The sequence below is a fragment of the Eumetopias jubatus genome, unplaced genomic scaffold (assembly GCF_037043125.1).
Source record: "Eumetopias jubatus isolate StellerSeaLion01/CBP00866 unplaced genomic scaffold, mEumJub1_p1.0 scaffold_1, whole genome shotgun sequence".
Classification (NCBI taxonomy): domain Eukaryota; kingdom Metazoa; phylum Chordata; class Mammalia; order Carnivora; family Otariidae; genus Eumetopias; species Eumetopias jubatus.
In genome coordinates, this window is record NW_028274807.1 from 94,810,470 (window position 1) to 94,829,232 (window position 18,763).

At 37.8% G+C, this 18,763-nt stretch overlaps 1 protein-coding gene across 5 annotated transcripts in view; it reads left to right on the plus strand.

The window, feature by feature from the left end:
- MECOM (MDS1 and EVI1 complex locus) overlaps positions 1-18,763 on the plus strand; it is a 277,123-nt gene that overhangs the window by 243,740 nt on the left and 14,620 nt on the right. For 2 of the 5 annotated variants that reach the window (XM_088019859.1, XM_088019877.1), the window contains exons 7-11: positions 2,527-3,883; positions 6,272-6,359; positions 11,338-11,364; positions 17,073-17,239; positions 18,301-18,378. In XM_088019859.1, coding sequence (XP_087875985.1) covers positions 2,527-3,883; positions 6,272-6,359; positions 11,338-11,364; positions 17,073-17,239; positions 18,301-18,378 — 1,717 coding nt within the window. The remainder of the gene's footprint in view (positions 1-2,526; positions 3,884-6,271; positions 6,360-11,337; positions 11,365-17,072; positions 17,240-18,300; positions 18,379-18,763) is intronic. The other 3 variants (XM_028103132.2, XM_088019841.1, XM_088019896.1) reach the window with 2 other exon arrangements.

The window sequence follows — 18,763 nt, forward strand, 5'->3', positions numbered from 1 at the left end:
GATATCTGTTTCTCACCAGAAGGCCACACACCATGATTTACCCCCACTGGTGTGTTTATGGCAACTGTCTCTTATTACAGTGTACCGCCAAGCTTGAGCCCAAAGTCACCAGCGCTAAGGTAATTACTCACTGCCTTTACAGAAACCTCCAGCCTTCCCAAATAGAAACCACATGCTCTAATAGGCTGAACATATTCAAAATACCTCTTAATTTGTTTAATAAGTAGAAAAATGCAATGTTAACTGCTGGCTAATTCCTTATTACTAAGAAAATTACAGTAGAGTATAGACTTCAACATCAATTGAGCCATTTACCTGGAGGCCTGGTGGTTTGTGGTGGGCCAGGCCAGACCTTCAAGTGAGAAAAACAAAGCTCCTGCCTAGGGAAACATCCCAGATTCTATGTTCTTAAGACCTGACACAGCCCGCACTCATCTGAGTAACAGAGGGTGCAACCAGGAAAGTCAAATGCACCTTCTGTTACTCTGAGATAGAGAAGGTCTTGATTTCTTAAATCCATCCGGCTCCAAGAGAGAAGTATAGAGAGCAATATTTCTTTGCCAAAAAATTGCAAACCTTTCAAAAGTTTATACCATGGCTGAAGACCCATCAAGACATTTTCTCAACGCCTTTTAATGCCCAGAGGAGAGGTGTTACTTTCTCGATGAGTGCACTTTTATAATTCCAACGACATTTTATTTACTACTTCTTGTTACTGCTCATAGCTGAATTAGTGTAACCAGCGAAAGCCTCGTGTTTCCACCCTCTACATCATATGGTTTTAATTAGTGTATCAAAGAATTTAAATAGCATGTATATTTATCGTATATGGTTAAAGAGTACATACTTTTAAAGCAGCCTCTGGTCAGTCTATTCCAGTAGGATGATTTGAAAAGAAATCACTCACATCTTCTCTTCCCATTAAAATGCATGTTACGGCCTCTATAATGTTATGAATCATCCCACAGTTGAAAGCTCCTTTACTATTACTAAGCACCCTGATATATTTCGCAGTGCATTTTAATCATTAGTAGTAAAAGAAATATTATGGAATCACTTGGTCTTTCCTGTGTGGTGGTGTGTGGGATAATCCAACTTTTGGGTGAGTTTTGCATGACTGAACATCTATAAAATCTCCTTCGAGTTTTTTATTTCTTTCAATTATTATTGCTTTAATTTAGGAGCTCCACCATTCTGCGCTTAAAGGCAATCATCACATGAAAGCAATAAATGTTGCATTTTGTCTTCAATTTAATTTCTTATATAAATTTGTTTCAGTAACTACCGACAAGGTGTATCATGTTTCTGCATGTATTAAACGTGCACAGAATCGTTTACAGTAAGCTCACACATAAAGTGGATTCATCTCTACTAAAGTAAGATTAAACAATGTGATGCTTAGGAAATGGGCACGATAATCATGCTGAACTATGAAGTGAGGGGGATTCGTACCTAGCAAAGGAGTTCTTAAAGGTTACGAAGCTTGGTCTCAAAATACACTTAGTTCTATTCTCACATAATATGTGAGGAGAGAGATGTTCTAATTTTTTGGCAAATGCTCCACAAAGAGGGTTCTTTCCTGGCCGCACCCTGCTGTGTTCTTTCTGGATTAGAGCATTCAGAGCACCCTCCCCTGCTTACTGTAGTTGGCTAAACCCCATAGAAGTCAAGCCCTGAGATAACCGGCGAAGATATGACAACGAGTGGACATATTTCCCAAGGACGGGGGTTTCAGAAATGCAGGAAGGTTAGCACAACCGCTGGTGTGAGGGGAAGTCAGAGGACGTGATCGTAGTTCATGGGAACCAGCAATGCAGGATGGGCCACATTCAATTTAGTTTCCTTTGCAGGCTTAAAATAGAGCCATTGTAAATTATGTCAGTCTTTCTCGAATCATGAAAATGATTGTTAAAAATGTCTCCGAATACACAATGTGCATTGTTGTGTGGCTTTGATGTGTGAATGATGAGAGCGTATGATATAACACAAATTAAATAATGGTAGAGCAGTCACAGGCTTTTTCCCCAAGGGGAGAGAGAATAAAGATAAAGTTGCCGGTTGAGGGAAAGGCTGTTTTATTTTGTGTCGGTGCCTCCGACTTAGAATTCTTGGAGCGGTCTAAAAGTTTAAATGGGTTCCTGTTATGTATTGTGCTTAAGACTTTAATTTTTAAGATTCTGTTAGGGTAGGTGTTGGGTGGGAAATCAATGCATGCTGGAATTGGACTTTTCTATAAATACTTAAATACACAAATACAATGCAAAATATGCAATGGGGATGACAGAAATCTTTATATATATTTATATATGAAATATTTGTGCTGCCTCAAGACATTTGTCAGGTTGGATGCCTTGCTTTGGAATCTAGTGAAATGGGGATTTCTGTGTTTGGAGCACCCAGATTGGTACCTCCAACAACTTTTCCTAGCTTCCTAATTGAAATTTTGGGTAAACCAATTGTGATACTTGCTAAATTCAGCAGCAATTGCCATAAAGCCTGAGATTCTTTTTTGTTGTTTGCACACAGGTGAGGTCTGCCATAAATCCTATACTCAGTTTTCAAACCTTTGTCGTCATAAGCGCATGCATGCTGATTGCAGAACCCAAATCAAGTGCAAAGACTGTGGACAAATGTTCAGCACTACGTCTTCCTTAAATAAACACAGGAGGTTTTGTGAGGGCAAGAACCATTTTGCGGCAGGTGGATTTTTTGGCCAAGGCATTTCACTTCCTGGAACCCCCGCTATGGATAAAACGTCCATGGTTAATATGAGTCATGCCAACCCGGGCCTTGCTGACTATTTTGGTGCCAATAGGCATCCCGCTGGTCTTACCTTTCCAACAGCTCCTGGATTTTCTTTTAGCTTCCCTGGTCTGTTTCCTTCCGGCTTGTACCACAGGCCTCCTTTGATACCTGCTAGTTCTCCTGTTAAAGGACTATCAAGTACTGAACAGACAAACAAAAGTCAAAGTCCCCTCATGACACATCCTCAGATACTGCCAGCTACACAGGATATTTTGAAGGCACTATCTAAACACCCACCTGTAGGGGACAATAAGCCAGTGGAGCTCCAGCCCGAGGGGTCCTCTGAAGAGAGGCCCCTTGAGAAAATGAGTGACCAGTCAGAGAGTAGTGACCTTGATGATGTCAGTACACCAAGTGGCAGTGACCTGGAAACAACCTCGGGCTCTGATCTGGAAAGTGACCTTGAAAGTGATAAAGAGAAATTTAAAGAAAATGGTAAAATGTTCAAAGACAAAGTAAGCCCTCTTCAGAATCTGGCTTCAGGACATAATAGGAAAGAATACAGCAATCATTCCACTTTCCCACCGTCTTTAGAGGAGCACACTGCGGTGTCAGGAGCTGTGAATGATTCTATAAAGGCTATTGCTTCTATTGCTGAAAAATACTTTGGTTCAACAGGACTGGTGGGGCTGCAAGACAAAAAAGTTGGAGCTTTACCTTACCCTTCCATGTTTCCCCTCCCGTTTTTTCCAGCATTCTCTCAATCAATGTACCCATTTCCTGATAGAGACTTGAGATCGTTACCTTTGAAAATGGAACCCCAATCACCAAGTGAAGTCAAGAAACTGCAGAAGGGAAGCTCTGAGTCTCCCTTTGATCTCACCACTAAGCGAAAGGACGAGAAGCCCTTGACTCCAGGACCCTCCAAGCCTCCAGCAACATCTGCCACAAGCCAAGACCAGCCCCTGGATCTAAGTATGGGCAGTAGGAGTAGAGCCAGTGGAACAAAGCTGGCCGAGCCCCGTAAAAACCATGTGTTTGGGGAAAAGAAAGGAAGCAACGTTGAACCGAGACCCGCATCGGACAGTTCCTTGCAGCACGCTAGACCCACTCCTTTCTTTATGGACCCGATTTACAGGTAAGGGAGGATAAGAGACCATTCGACGTGGACATGTGAACGGAGGGCAGTTTTTACATTCTAAAGCTATGGCTTATAACAAATTATTTTTGTTATTATTATAAGGCAGAGAGTAAAGCTGTTTGATCTAGTGAATTCATTTTTTACTCAGACGGTCAACTCATTAGGTTTGGACTTATTTTTGGATGTCTCTGAATTTGGGGTTTGGGATGAGGCCCACTGAGTTCTTTCCCTTGACAATAAATTTATTTTTAAACACATTTTTAAGTGGAAAATATGGGAAAGCCATATTTAAAGCAAGTTGTCAAGTGGCAGAAGAATGAGGCTCCTGAAGGATTAATGCAAGTATGTGTGGGGACTTAAATGGGTCAGGATATTTGAAATGAGATGGGACATAGAACAGCATGAGTTTTCTCTTTGTTAACCTATCAACGCATCCTTAGTACGTACTGTTCATATTCTGTTGCTAAATAAACGTCCCAGGAGCCCAAAGTAAATGAAATATTAGTCACAAAAATGTCTTGTGTATAATGTGAATGGTTGGTTTTGAAAAATGCGTCTCTGTTCATAATGCTCATTATCCAGTTTTCTTTGCTGCATCCAAAAATTCTTTGGGGGAAACATATATGCTTAATAAAAAGCCTCTTAGACAGCATTGTGTAACACTCACTTGAAATTCAGAATGACTTAGTTTTTAAATACCAGCTTTCTTTAAAAGTATGAGTAATAGTAATTATGCTTATTATGGATTTTAAATATTACCAAGCATTTTCACATTTACCTTCTCACTCAAGTCTTGAACATTGTCAAGAAATAATGGAACGTGTGGATCATTGTTTATTAGACTTGTTTAAGATGAGACTATTGTCGTATTTTTGCCTGATTGTCTTTTATGAACAATTTTGTGCTACTCTTTCATTCAACGATATTTATTGATTCCTATTACTTAATAGGAACTAGAGCTGCAAACCCTTTTCACTAAAAACTCCATCCTTTTCTGCCTCCTATTATCTATGATACATTAACTAAGAAATACTGCCACTATGTTGAGGGCTAACTCCACTGGAAGGGGATTAAAAAGGACAATACAAAAATATCTCTGAGCCATCGTAATCAGGCTTGGGCACTTTTTTTTTTTTCAGTTATTTATGTCTTGATTCCTGTGGCAGTCCCAATAAGAGAAGGGAAAAGAAGGGAAAACAGCACTTCCGTATTTTGTGTGTGGATTGTATGTCACACATTGCCAGGAAGGTTGTTTCCAAGCCAGTGATACATCTCAGCCCTTTGTGAAGAGTATTCCTCAGACTTTCTTTCTTAGACCCTCCATGTGGCAATGGGCTTTCAGTCCCTCCACACATCCATTACACTCTTCTCCTTCACCTCCTAACCTTCCTCTTGCTTAGTTAAAACTTGGCCTCCTCTCTGGTATTTCACTCTGAATTAAGGGCCTAGGCCCGTCATTTTACCGAAGTCATGAAAGACCTAAACACCAGTCTTAGTGTAAGACCTGAGTTGAAATCTCAGCTTTCCCATGTCTCAGACTTTTTTTTAAATCCATAAAATGGGTATAAGAGGACCTATTTCAGTAAGTGAAATAGTAAATGCAAAACATAGCATATACAAAATTTCAAGAAATGGTAGCTGTTTGTATTAATTTTGGTTCTATTTTAAAAGCGTACTTACTCAACAGTTCTTAAAAGAAACTTACCAACAGTTGGTGAAAGAAATTAATTGAATCCATGATCTCATTTCCTGTACACTTAATGGTAAATAGAATGACAAACATTTCTAAGGCAGAAGGGATATGTAGATAAGTTTTATATGTCTCTATCTTCAAAAATTCCCCTTCCTTTTCCCTCCACCCCCTTTTGCCATCCAAAGGAAGACACCTATACTTCAAAGAGTAAGTGGCAGCGTGCAGAGTATGCTTAGAAACTCTCCTGCTGTCATTGGCAAGGATGGGAGAAACATAATGAATATCTAGGGGAACACTTTCTTGGTAGAAAATGACTTTAATTTTCAAAATGGACTCTCTCCTCATGATTTCAGAATCATCCAGCCTTCTTGTCTCCATTTGAAATGGAAAGGTACAAACGTATGACCAATCCCTCTGGTTTCATGACTCTTCATTTTTTATATTTCCTCACTACTGTTATTACTAGTCATTCAATCGGATTTTGCCGTTATAAATAGGACCTTCTTTCTTTGAGTGCCTAGAAGTGCCCTGAGTATTCTTCAAGAACTGAACAGATGTCTTTATATTTTTATCAGTGTGCTTCCCAGAAACCTACCATTTGCTTTATTGTTAGCTGTTTGAAATGTCAGTAATTATATAGTGATTGATATATGAGACTGATTCATCTCCAAAAACTAATTTTAACCTTTCAGAGTAGAGAAAAGAAAACTAACTGACCCACTTGAAGCTTTAAAAGAGAAATACTTGAGACCTTCTCCAGGATTCTTATTTCACCCACAAGTAAGTATTTTGAATTTGAGACTTCAAGCTTGTAAACTAACTTGTTGATCCTGAAAAGCAGGTGCAATGAAATGAAAGAAATCTTGAGAACATTAGGATTTCCTATGACGCTGGTGTAGAAGAACACAGGAAATTCTAGCAGAACTAAAACTCAAACTCTTTAAAGAAAAAGAAATTAATATATGTGTAAAAACAATGTGTTTTGGGGGTGTTAAATTATTGTCTGCTGTTAACTGCTTATTGAGCCAACGTGTATTTTGGAGTGAGCAAAATTCAGTTAGAATAAATACTGAAGTTGTCTTTTGTGTTTAAAAATTACTGCTAGTAAGAGATAGATCATACTCTGACTCGTCCCAAACTCATGAAGGTCCTTCAGGTTCCTTTAGTGCTTAGATAAAAAAACAGGAAATGAATCTACCTGACAAGTTGTTACCATAGAGGGTGAAGGAATTTATCTAGAGACCACTGGGCATTCCAGCGAAGTTCTGTAATTGCACAAGAATTTACCACAATACACAGAGTCATTTGCTGAATGGAGCTGTGTCCATTTATCAAAATATATATAGTTTCTCATTGCAAGGAGAATGCAGAGCAGTGCCATCTAACTGGTTCATCCCTCTGTTTTACATATTTGGTTATTTTTAAAAAACTGGTTTACATAGCAATCAACATGCGGAGAATTCTATTGAAAGACCAAATATATAAACATCTTAAATGTGTTTTTTTACCTGATATTTTGTTTTTTATTTCTAATTTTTTTAAAAGATATAAACTCTGGTCTTTATAGATGGTAAGCAAAATTTTTATGAAAATGCTTAAAATCAGTGAACTAATTTATTCCTTTTCAACATAGTCAAACTAAAAATTATGCTCCTCCAATAAAATTGGTAGAATTTTATTCAAGCCATCTTAAAGAATGTTACGAGGTAATTAAATTATCTGGGGATATGACCCACCCTCCCCCTCTGCCACCTCTTCTTCAATTTTTCAAGTACTTCAACTGCAACTTTTTCAGTACTTGTACAACGTCCTAAACAACAGAGTATGAGAGTGGAAGTACATTTTCTGGTTAGCTGGGGAAATCTATCGTTGCTCAAAAATTCTATTTCAAAGTGAGAAAATACATGATTTAATATTCAAGGAATTAGAAATGTTCCAGTTAGCATTCATTTTATATAGAAAGGCTAAGGAATGATATTATTTATATAATTACTTTATGGAAACGAAACACGTTATAAAAGAGGTAGATCTAATACTTATATTAGATTTATACTTATAGTTTACATTTAGGTACTTATAGTTTACATTTAGGTTGATTTTTAATTGTACTCTAGGCCTCATGGGCTAATAAAGCTGAACATAATATGCATTTTGTGTCAGTGCACAAAAGGTCTATCTTTCTTGAGAACTTTCTAATTATCACTAACTGCTCATGGGGATATTATAGTTATATACGTTTAGTTACAATAATCAAATTGTTCTCATATTCTAATTATCTTTAAAATCTAGCAACTAATCACTTCCAAATTAAGTGCTATGAGGACACGGTATAACAGAGGGGAAAAAAGACTGGGATTCAGGATCCTCAGGTGACTCGGTCTACCTGGCGCTTAGTTCCTTATCTGTAAAATGAAGGAGCTGGGTGGCAAGTCCCTATTCTCTCTGAAATTCACAGATTTCTAGCTAGCCAAAGTGAATTCACTAGTCTACAAGATGGGCAGTTTTGTCTCCCGATAACTCCACATGTGCATGCAAGTGTTAGAGTATGTACATATTTTTAATCAAATCAAATAAGAAAATCTACTATCTCTTGATATTTCCCAAGTGAATGGAGGATCACAAAAGATGATACTGGGAGCAGAGCAGTCCTCCCCACAGAGCACCGCAAACAGGCGTGTATGCTTCCTTCCCACACTAGAGGGTCATGTCTTGGTGGAAGGGACTGCCTATTGCCGCTGTTAGAACAGGACCCGAGAGTGCTAATCGAAATACTTGACACCCTGTATGTCACGAATACTGACCCATCGGACTGGACTCCCGGCATTCTGGTGCAGCGTCTTGGAAGTCCTTGCTGCCCCGACTATTAATGGTGTAGTTGCTGGCTGGTGGGCTGTCTGAAGGGTCTTTTGAGATGCGGCCAGGATGGTAGGGGGACCATTCAAGGTTCTTGGTGCAAAGGCTGTTTACCAACTGCTACAGAAAGATTTTATTATTTTTCTAACCATCGTGGCTGTTTTCATGTGTAATGGCTATAGATCACTTGGGGTACAGGTGAAATCACAACTGTCACCTGGGAGAAGCTTGGGCCACCCCCTTTTCATCAAGCCTCCAGACCCAAGAGTCTGTTCTTTCAGAACACCTGCCTCAAATGTCCTAAAATTTCCACAGAATTCTTCTGTTCTTTCTAGTACTCCATCAATTCCATCCTAGCCCCAAGATCTGCTTTCCCATAAACGAACAAACACAAACAAACAAAGACAGCCTGCCAGGATTTGGGGCCAGAAATGACTGCTTTATGACTGGCTCTCCTGCTTATTAGCAAAAATGCTTAGGTTTTGAGCAGAGCGGTTCATCTCTCTGAGCCTTCTCAGATATCAGCATGGTGGCAACACCCCTTTCGGCCAGCCGTGCGGGTTAGCGTTCATGTACCTAAGCCGGTACGGCGCAAACTGCCTGGCAAGTGGGACGACCTAAATGAGGGATAGCTTTCGGCTTTAGTGAATGCAGAAGTAGTCCATTTTGAATGTAAAGGAATGCCAGGAAAATACTCTCCGGCCATCCCCGGAACCCAGCTTCTTTGGCAGGACTATACACGGATCTAGAAGTACTTGGAAAGATGCTTACTGTGTTCTTGGCACTGCCTCATTGGCCAGCAATAAGGGTGGCACAGAGCAGGAGGCCAAACTGGAAGCCTTTGCCTCTGCTCCCGGGGCTGGCCATGATTTTGTAGCTAAATAAATGCTTGGATAAGACCATTCATTACTTCATTTTCCATTTAAAGTACACTGGAGCACTGGGGCTTCTGTATCTTTGTCTTCCAAATGGGAATAATACTTTCCTCACGTATTTCTCAGGGTTATAATAATAATATCATCATCATAATAAAGGAGACCACATATTCTTAATGCTTCAGGGAAAACATAGATATAGGTCTATAGATTCTTGGTAGTGGTATTCTCTGGGCAAGCCTGATTTTATAATATTTGTATGCCTTTGTATTCTACTCAGCATGTCCCTCCCCTGGGCACATTTCCTAATCAAAAAAAAAAAGGTGGACACCTCAGTAGATACTTAGATATTTATTGAGTTTTATTGAAAGATTATCAGGCATCTCACTGCCTCTTGGAATAATAATATATATTTTTAAAAGTCTTGTCAAAAATATCTAGAAGATATAGGAACACAAACAAAAGTAAAAGATAATTGCCTTTTTTTTTTTTTTTTCATTATCAGGGTCTAAATTCCTCGCTTTGTTCAATTTTTACAGAAGTATGCTTTCTGTGTCAAGCCACTAGAGGACTATTTAGATTTCTACTTTTCTTTTATAAATAAGTTAGCTTAATATAAGGTAGAAATAAGTACTATAGAGGTTCTTCCTGGATACATGGTTGAAAATTGTTTGTGGGGGTCTTAGTTTAGATTATAATTTTGAAAAGGAATGACAGCCACAAGTAGGTGAGATGGAAGGAATGGTATGAATGTGTGATCTCTGGAATGTCCATTTCACTGGGTACTTTGCGTTTTAGGTACTTTGCATTTACATTGATGGCTCCTTTGAACCGCCATAGAAATCATTTGGTAGTTATGCTGTTGTAAAACTGGCTATTATTCCTTGGTGTGATTTTCCTATATTCTGTGCACGTTTAATACATGCAGAAACATGATACACCTTGTCGGTAGTTACTGAAACAAATTTATATAAGAAATTAAATTGAAGACAAAATGCAACATTTATTGCTTTTGGTGGTTAATACATTTTATTTCCAGATGTTTGGCTTTGTATACATCTGCAACAAAGACTCTGTTTTACTTCTGTTTCTGTCCTTTATTCAGTCATTTTTATTTTTTTCTTTTTAAAGTGTCTGTCTATCCTACCAAAGAACTGGGAAAAAGTTCGTCTTTTTCCAAGTTATCCTTTATATGTTGATGTGAAAATTACTTGTCTTTTGTCCTTCATCTTCTATTTTGCTTTCAGCAAGGTGTTTCTTATTGTTAGATTTCCTCTGCAATAAATTTTTTATCCTTAAAAACTATGTATCTTCCTTATTAAAGATGCCATAAGTTAAAAAAGCAAGAAGTATCCCCTTTAACCAAGCAAAATGGTAATTTTAAGGATACAACCTTTGTGCTTCCTGGAAGAGCTCCCAATTCACTGAAGTTTCCCCCAGTGATTCTTGTCATAAGTTGACGTTGTTAACTATGTATGTGAAGTTCTTTTAATTAATATCCTTATGTGTTTTGACCACTCATGGTCTGAATCCCAAGCTAATAAAAGTCAAGCAGTGCATTTCCAAGTACATTACCTTTTTGTTACTCAGTGATTCACGTTTGAGTAAATATCTTATTTTCTTTGTTATTAACATTATACAAATGCAAGAGACTAGATTTTTTGCTGGAAATTGCTGAAGTTTTATTTATTAAAGTTTAGGACTCTTGCAGTGAGTAAAAACAAAAAAAGAAGAAAGTATCTACTTTGCTATTTAAGATTTGGTGTAGTAGGCAGTGTTTAGCTTTCTTGGAAAAAAGAACATTCTGGTTTATAACCTTGATTCTAAAATTTAATTTCAGTAAATAGAGGAAATCCAGCAGTGTTATAAAAACATTTAATTTTCATTTCCAGAGCCTTTACTCAAGGTACAGTTACATGATAAGCAAAAATTACAAAGTCCGTATAAATGTTAATTTCTCAAAGGATAGATTGCAATAAAGATACTGATACAGAAGTAATTTTTTGTTTTTGTTTCAATTTTGCTCCCAGTTCCAACTGCCTGATCAGAGAACTTGGGTAAGTTTCCTACTTATATTTTTGACTAAAATAGTGTAGCATTAAAAGGAAAACAACTTATATTATAAAATGCTGTGCAGACATAAAGAATTCTGAGCCGCTTTCCATTACATGATATGGCTTCAGCAGATCGCTTTCCAGCTTTGTCAAGCTGCAAAATACTTTTCCGTTTTAATTGGGCATTTAGTGTGCTATAAATTGTTTACAGAAAGAAGTTTATTTTATAAATTTGACCCATTCCATGTAATTATACCTTGATGTCGAACTCTTTCTCGGCGCTTGGGAGTATGTTGTTAAAAGAGCCTTCGAAATGGGTCACTAAGTGGAAACAACCATTATTTGGAGCAGCCTGTATCAGCATGTTAAAGATGCTTTTGATAAAGCCTTTAAAAGGTTAAAACCTGAACTTACATGTAGACACAAGCTGACATTGGAATTCACATCCGTATATCCCAGGGCAGAACTTGGTTCTGGCTATTTGGAGTAATAAGACTAAATGTTTAAAAATCCATATCTAACTAGTGAATGAATCTTTCAGCCTTGGGTCTCACTTCCTCAACTTTCAGTTCCTATTTCCAGATTCAGTCAGTTGTCAGGTAATGATACTAGGGGACAGCTTTATTTTTTGTTCAAGATACAAAGAAGACTGCTTATTTAGTTTTTTTAATATTTTTTATTAACATATAATGTATTATTTGTTTCAGAGGTACAGGTCTGTGATTCAACAGTCTTACACAATTCACAACGCTCACCGTAGCACATACCCTCCCCAATGTCCATCACCCAGACACCCCACCTACCTCTCCCTCCCCCCTCACTCCAGCAACCCTCAGTTTGTTTCCTGAGATTAAGAGTCTCTTATTGTTTGTCTTCTTCTCTGGTTTCGTCTTCTTTCATTTTTCCCTCCCTTCCCCTATGATCCTCTGTCTTGCTTATTTACTTTTTACTCTCAAATAAACCTTGGGTCGATGGAAATACATATAAATAACATATATTACAAAATTTCCTCTGATTATATGTACTTCTACTTCTTCGTTGTCTTCTTTACTCAAAATTATTCTGATTCTGAGATATGGGTAAAATCTGGAATATAGTTCAGTTTTTTTGGTCACCATATAATTATATATAAATTATTTTAAGTCAGAACACTTTAGCACTTACTGTTTCCTCTATCTGATATTAGATTTTCTTTACCAGAAATTCCTCCATTTGATTTCTTCTGTGGAGTATGTGATGAATTGTGCTTTTTCTCATTTTGATAGACGTTTAAGGATTAAGTTTCTTTATTTCAAAAGTACAAGAGAAGAGAGAGGGAGAGAGAGACTAAGGCTTTCTTAGACAAAGTAGTACAGCTGATGGGGCTGTGCTCTGATTACCCTGGCCTGTATTTCCAGTGTTCCTCTTCTGTCTTCCCTGGGAGAGGTCCATCCTGAGTATCGTGCCTCAGGGTCCTCATCCTTTCTAAGGGTGGAGTATTACTTGACAGTACCTATGTGGTTGGCTGCTTCATCCATGAGGTGCTGTCCACTACATAAATGCCCAATGGTTCTACCAACTGACAAAGCCAATTCAGATTTAAGTTAGACTCCCTTCCCTGATAATACAATGGTATAGAAACCGACGTTGCAATGCTTTGGAAACACTTCCATTCCCTAAATCATAGGGTTTTCAGAGCTATGATTTATATTTGTATTATAAAACATAGATATTAGTGGGAACTACTAAAATATTAAAGTTTATCATTTTAGTGGTAAACAGATTCTAATGGATTTCATAATCATGACTGCTGAATGTGATACATGGAATGAGATAGCCATAAACTATGAATACTTGCTTCTCCCCCAAATGGCCACAATTTTGAGAATTCTCAAGATTATCAAGTGAATAAATATAGAAAACCACCAAATCTACAAACTTTCCCATCATAAGTTATTTATGAAAAGTTAGTTGTTTTATGATAAAGGCATGTAATCTAATTTGTAAAACATTAGGTCACATAATTCATGGTGCCATTGGACAATCATTTCATATAATCAGATTGTCGCTTTAATGGTTTTAATGAGAAACTTCTTTATGTCATCAATTATTGGCTGCCAGATAATAAATGTTAAGCTAAGTGCTTAGGACCCAGTTGATGATATCTTGCCTGCTGAAATGTTTTTAAAAATACTAAGTTTATTTGACTAGGGAGATAGCTACATTTTTTGGTAGGATCTAGGGAATTCTGTCTAAATATTAGTTTGCGTCAGTATAAAGTTAATAGCCTCCTGGGGACTGAAAGGGGGTGCAATGACTTCCTCTTCCAGACATCTGGCTGCAGATACCATCAACAACTATTATATATATAAATAAAAATTACTGCTCCATATAAAAAAAAACCTGTCATTTACTGATCAGAGATTAGCCTATGACATTAGTAGGACAAAGGGCGATGCACTTCTAAAATATATGATCTAATATTTCCTCCTTTATTTTCCCCATTCTCAGCAAATTTCTTTTTTATAGTAGTACACATTGCCCTCTTCATTGGATTTTTCATAATTGAAATATATATGTAGCTAGTAGATTCTGTTCCATTGATCCCAATTCATGTTGATTTTTAAAATTCCAAGCCAGACTTTAAAATGAATGTCAACACTTGCTACTTCTCTTGTAAAAGGCATGTTATTTCAGGAAGAGCATCATACGAGTCAGCCCACAGAGTGAGAAATTTAGGGTTTTGACCCATGCACCAGGTGAAGCTCATCTTAATCCAACACCTTAATCCAAGACAGAGGCAGACCGATGTTGGTCATAGAATTGCTAACCTACCCAACTGGCAGATGTCTAAGTCACTTCTATCTGTCCTAATGGGGAAACTTCTTCTTTTCAACTGAGGTCAAGTGCTATGAGAGCAAATCTTATGAAGATGAAAGGAAGAATTCGGTGGTGACTTTTATGTTTGGTTGTTGCTAGCTGGACAGAAAGTGGGGTGTGTGTGTGTGTGTGTGTGTGTGTGTGTGTGTGTGTGTGGTATTAATAACTACCCTCGGCTCACTTCCCATCTTCCTTCTCTCCCTTTTCCCCGCTCCTATTTAATCCTCTTTTCCTTTGACACTGGAAGCCAAAGGTGGGGGTGGCTTTTAAGAGAAGCATTTGGGTCACCCCTGTTCTTTTTCCTATTATCTTTTAAGAATGTCAGTGTTTAGTCATCAAGCCCATAGTGTATTTTCTTGTTTCTTGATAGTTTACCCAAATCAAAATAGTTTGAGATAATGTAATCACAGCGATCTTTCTTCAAAAGGAGGTGTTAGGCACTACTAAAGCAAGATACATTCCTCAACAGCCAATTGCTCTTAAATAACTTAAAGGACTTGTAGTTTATATGTGCTAGAGATGAAAGCTGAGAATAATAGTCATGAGTAAGCTATTTTCCATATAAAAGGCAAAGTGTTTCTATAAGATATATCGCCGCAGGAGTCTGAGTATGTCAGCCGGGTGGACACTCAAATGATTTAAAACCACTAGATAATGAAACTTTACTCAAATATTAAATGTACATAAATAAAACATTAATAATCATCACCCATGCACTTACTATTCTTCCCAATAAATATATGCAATCGTGACCCTGACCCTTGCTTGTTTCTGCTAATCAGCTTGAAGGCCAGGGGTCATTTTTCACTCAGACAATTTATTCTGTGGAGGGTGGAATATCAAAATGATTTTCTGCAAGAAACAATTAAGAGGAATAAATGCAAATAAAATAGTATCATAAAATATTTCTGGATTGATTTTTAATAAATAAAACCCAAAGTAAGATGAAAATGCTAATGCTCCGGCTAGAGGGGGATAATGACCGTATTCTGCAGGGACAGAGTTTCTGCCAACCTCTCCGAGCAGCAGCATCATTCCATATCTCTGCCCTGTGATCAGTATGTGTCAAAATCCTTCATAGTGACAAATGTGCTGTCCACTTGCATCTGTGGAGAATGTTTTAGCAGCTGAGTGATTATGAATCAAACCCCTGAGCTTAGAGCCCCTACCGCCTCCCAATGCGTTCACATTTGTCGCCTGACAAGTAAATGTATCTTGACTTTCCTCTGAGATTTTTTTGCACCGTCTTTGATGAAAGACATTTGGCAAATTGGCAGTGGTACCCTGTACGTTGCAATTTGTAGCTAGCATTAGGAGTCCGGGCATGAAATGAGAGGGCAGGCTCCAGGATAAAGGGAAAAGAGAGACCTAACTACAACATGAATAGTCATTTGAAGGATCGAGCATACACTATTCCCTTTGTAAGAAAAGAATCATCGTTTATCGTCCGGCCATTCTGTTAAGATTTTGCTTCGCCGTAAAGAGTCACTGGTATTCTGTCCAGCTGCTGGGCCATGGAATAGAGATTTTGTTACTTTCCTTTTGAGTGGGAAGGGGTGCCTTTTCTTTCCATCCTGAGCTCGTAAATTAGGCCTTCAGTTCGGTCCCGCCATCCATCAGTGAAAGAATCATCCTCTTGGGTTAAACAATTGTTTGAATGTGCAGTTACCATTCTTGTCCTTGCATGGAGTCTCCTGGTCTAACACCCCAGCTCTTTGAGAAACACACAGAGTGCATATAGAGTGCAAACACCTTTTTAACAGCTTTCTGAGCTCTCCAGTGGCATAGTGCCTGAGAACCAAATAAATAATGGGTGAGTTGATTTAACAGGATGGCCTGAGAGTTTGCTTTTCTACTTAAAAATTCAGTAGTAAGCAGCTTCCAAATAAAATATGAACACTAAAGAAACTTAACATTTTGGGAGGGTTGAAGAAAAGGGGAGAGTCCTTCTAACTGAGGACAGTAAGGATCAAGCTGCCTTTCAAAGTAAATGCCACCCTCCAATTGTGACTGTCAGTTATATGGGCAGGTGGACAGAAACTTGAAGATTATAAGCAAAATAAATTAGGTTGTTTGAGGGGAAGAATTAGGGTAGGTTTTTTAAGATTATTTCTCTAAGAGTGTGGTTAGGCTAACTACTCCCCTTATAACGCCCGTGCCAAGTTATTATTATGTGAAGTCACGATGATATATCATGAGCTGTCATTTCAACTCAGTCTTTGTTCAGAACAAATTACTATTTCATCAAAATTCCTTGTATATGATCCCACTTAAAATTGTAGTATATCCAGATATTAAATTAACCTAGTCTTAGGCAAAACACCTCTTACACATTAATTTTTTTCTTTCTGCACTACACATTTGGCTTAAGCTGTAACTTGGAACACTTGATGTGTTTCGTGCTGTGAATTCTTTTCATGGGATGCCATGCTTCCTATGGTTTTTATTACCAAGGCCAGGCATGCAGGACCTTTCCCTATAAGGTCCAGTGTACTATTGATGTCCATAACGTAATACGAATATTGTCTCTTAATTTAATAAAAAAGCTTTATTATCACTCATGTATTTCATTGCTCAGTTCTATATCAAATGATGACAAAATGGCCTAACCAAGGTCTTTTGAAGTTCACCCAGCATTCTATAAGCACGGTTCTACCTTTGTTATTTCCTAAATCAACGAGTCCTCTCGTTATCTGTCAAATATTGGGACACTGCAACCTTTTTCTCCAGTCTACTGCATTCAGCAGATTTGATGCTTCCCTTTTCTTAATGATTTCTTGGTTTTCTAGAGTTTATTGCAGAAGAACAGATGTCAGACTGGTCCTTCATGGTCTTGTGCTCTTGCCTTTCAGATGTCAGCTATTGAAAACATGGCGGAGAAGCTAGAGAGCTTCAGTGCCCTGAAACCGGAGGCCAGTGAACTTCTGCAGTCAGTTCCCTCCATGTTCAACTTCAGAGCACCTCCCAATGCCCTGCCAGAGAACCTCCTGCGGAAAGGGAAAGAACGCTACACCTGCAGGTAACTGCAGGGCCCATGACGGCCCGCTTTCCCCAAGTCTCCCTGATTGCAAAAAACCCTGCTGCTGTTTGTTTTGGAAATTATTCTTGATTGGATGATTAATCGTGATCATGATAGATCTCCAGCACTTCAAAGTACTCTTTATTTAGGGAGATACAAAAATAGTGGTTTTAAAAAATTATTATTAAATGGGAATTTTAACACAGGCCATTTGGTTGTGATAAATGAGGTTGGAAACAGTCCAAATACTTGTTTCACTTTGATATTTATGAATTTTCTTTCACAGTTAATTATTTTCATCCGAAGGTATAATACTACTGTCTTCGAGCATACATTTATTAATTGTCATGGCATTGAAGAATAAGGCCATTAACAAAGGACGAATAAGGTTGATAAGTGAAGAAAGCTAGTTAATAAGTTTCTTGTTACCCATCACTATTACAGTAAAGCTTGTTTTTTTTTTCTTTTCAATAAATTGTGCTTATAATTTCTGAATTGTCCTCAGAAATTTGTGACATCTGACTCAGGCATATCAATTTATCTGCTCTTTGGAAAATGTGTCACTTTCTTTCCAGAAAAGCTTTTATAGGAACATACCTTGATGGATGAGGTCTTCGAATCTTGTCTGATCTGATACCGCTCAATGTACAGAGTTGTCACCGCGGCTAACATGTAAAATGAGTTGAAACATTTGAAATCTGTTTACATCAACCCAGAATCACAGACTCTTGTCATTTTTTTATCCTCTTGTCTGGTTCAGTTTTGCGACTATAAAGATACAGAGTTAATAAAAGAGGCGTATGGGGGTCATCAAAACTAAAGTCTATTTTCATAAACTGCTTGCTTATGCATGATCAAATTCAACCAGATCTCATAACGCAGCCTTATTCGTGGAGTTATTTATATCTGTAGAATGGCTTTGTTGCAAATTTTAAATACCAAAGACATGTGAGTTCCATGCAAGATTAATTAAATCAAGAATCAGCATCTGGCTTCTATGTGGCTTGAGTGAAATAAAGTCGATTGTGCTGACTTTCTCTTATAAACATCTTTCATAACAGATACTGTGGCAAGATTTTTCCAAGGTCTGCGAACTTAACACGGCACTTGAGAACCCACACAGGAGAGCAGCCTTACAGGTTTGACAATGATTTTTACTAAATACCTTGGTAAATTTTATGGTAGTTAGAGTGGATGTATTGCCACAATTTTAAAGGAGGCTACTTTTGTGCATGTCTGAATGTATGTCCTTGCAATTTTGAGTCAAAGAAGAATTGACTAACGGCTAGGATAAAAAATATAAGAGTTCTAATTTTTTAAATCAAGGTTTCTGACATCTCAGTTTAAAAGGTCTAGCAGGATCTCGGATAGAATAAGCATTTAAGAAATGTTAGCTATTTTAAAAATTTTTATTATTATCACTGTTTTAGAGAGAGAGAGAGAGAGAGAGAGAGAGAGAGTGGGGTGGGGAGGGGCAGAGGGAGAGAGAGAGAAAATCTTAAGCAGGTTCCATGCCCAGCACAG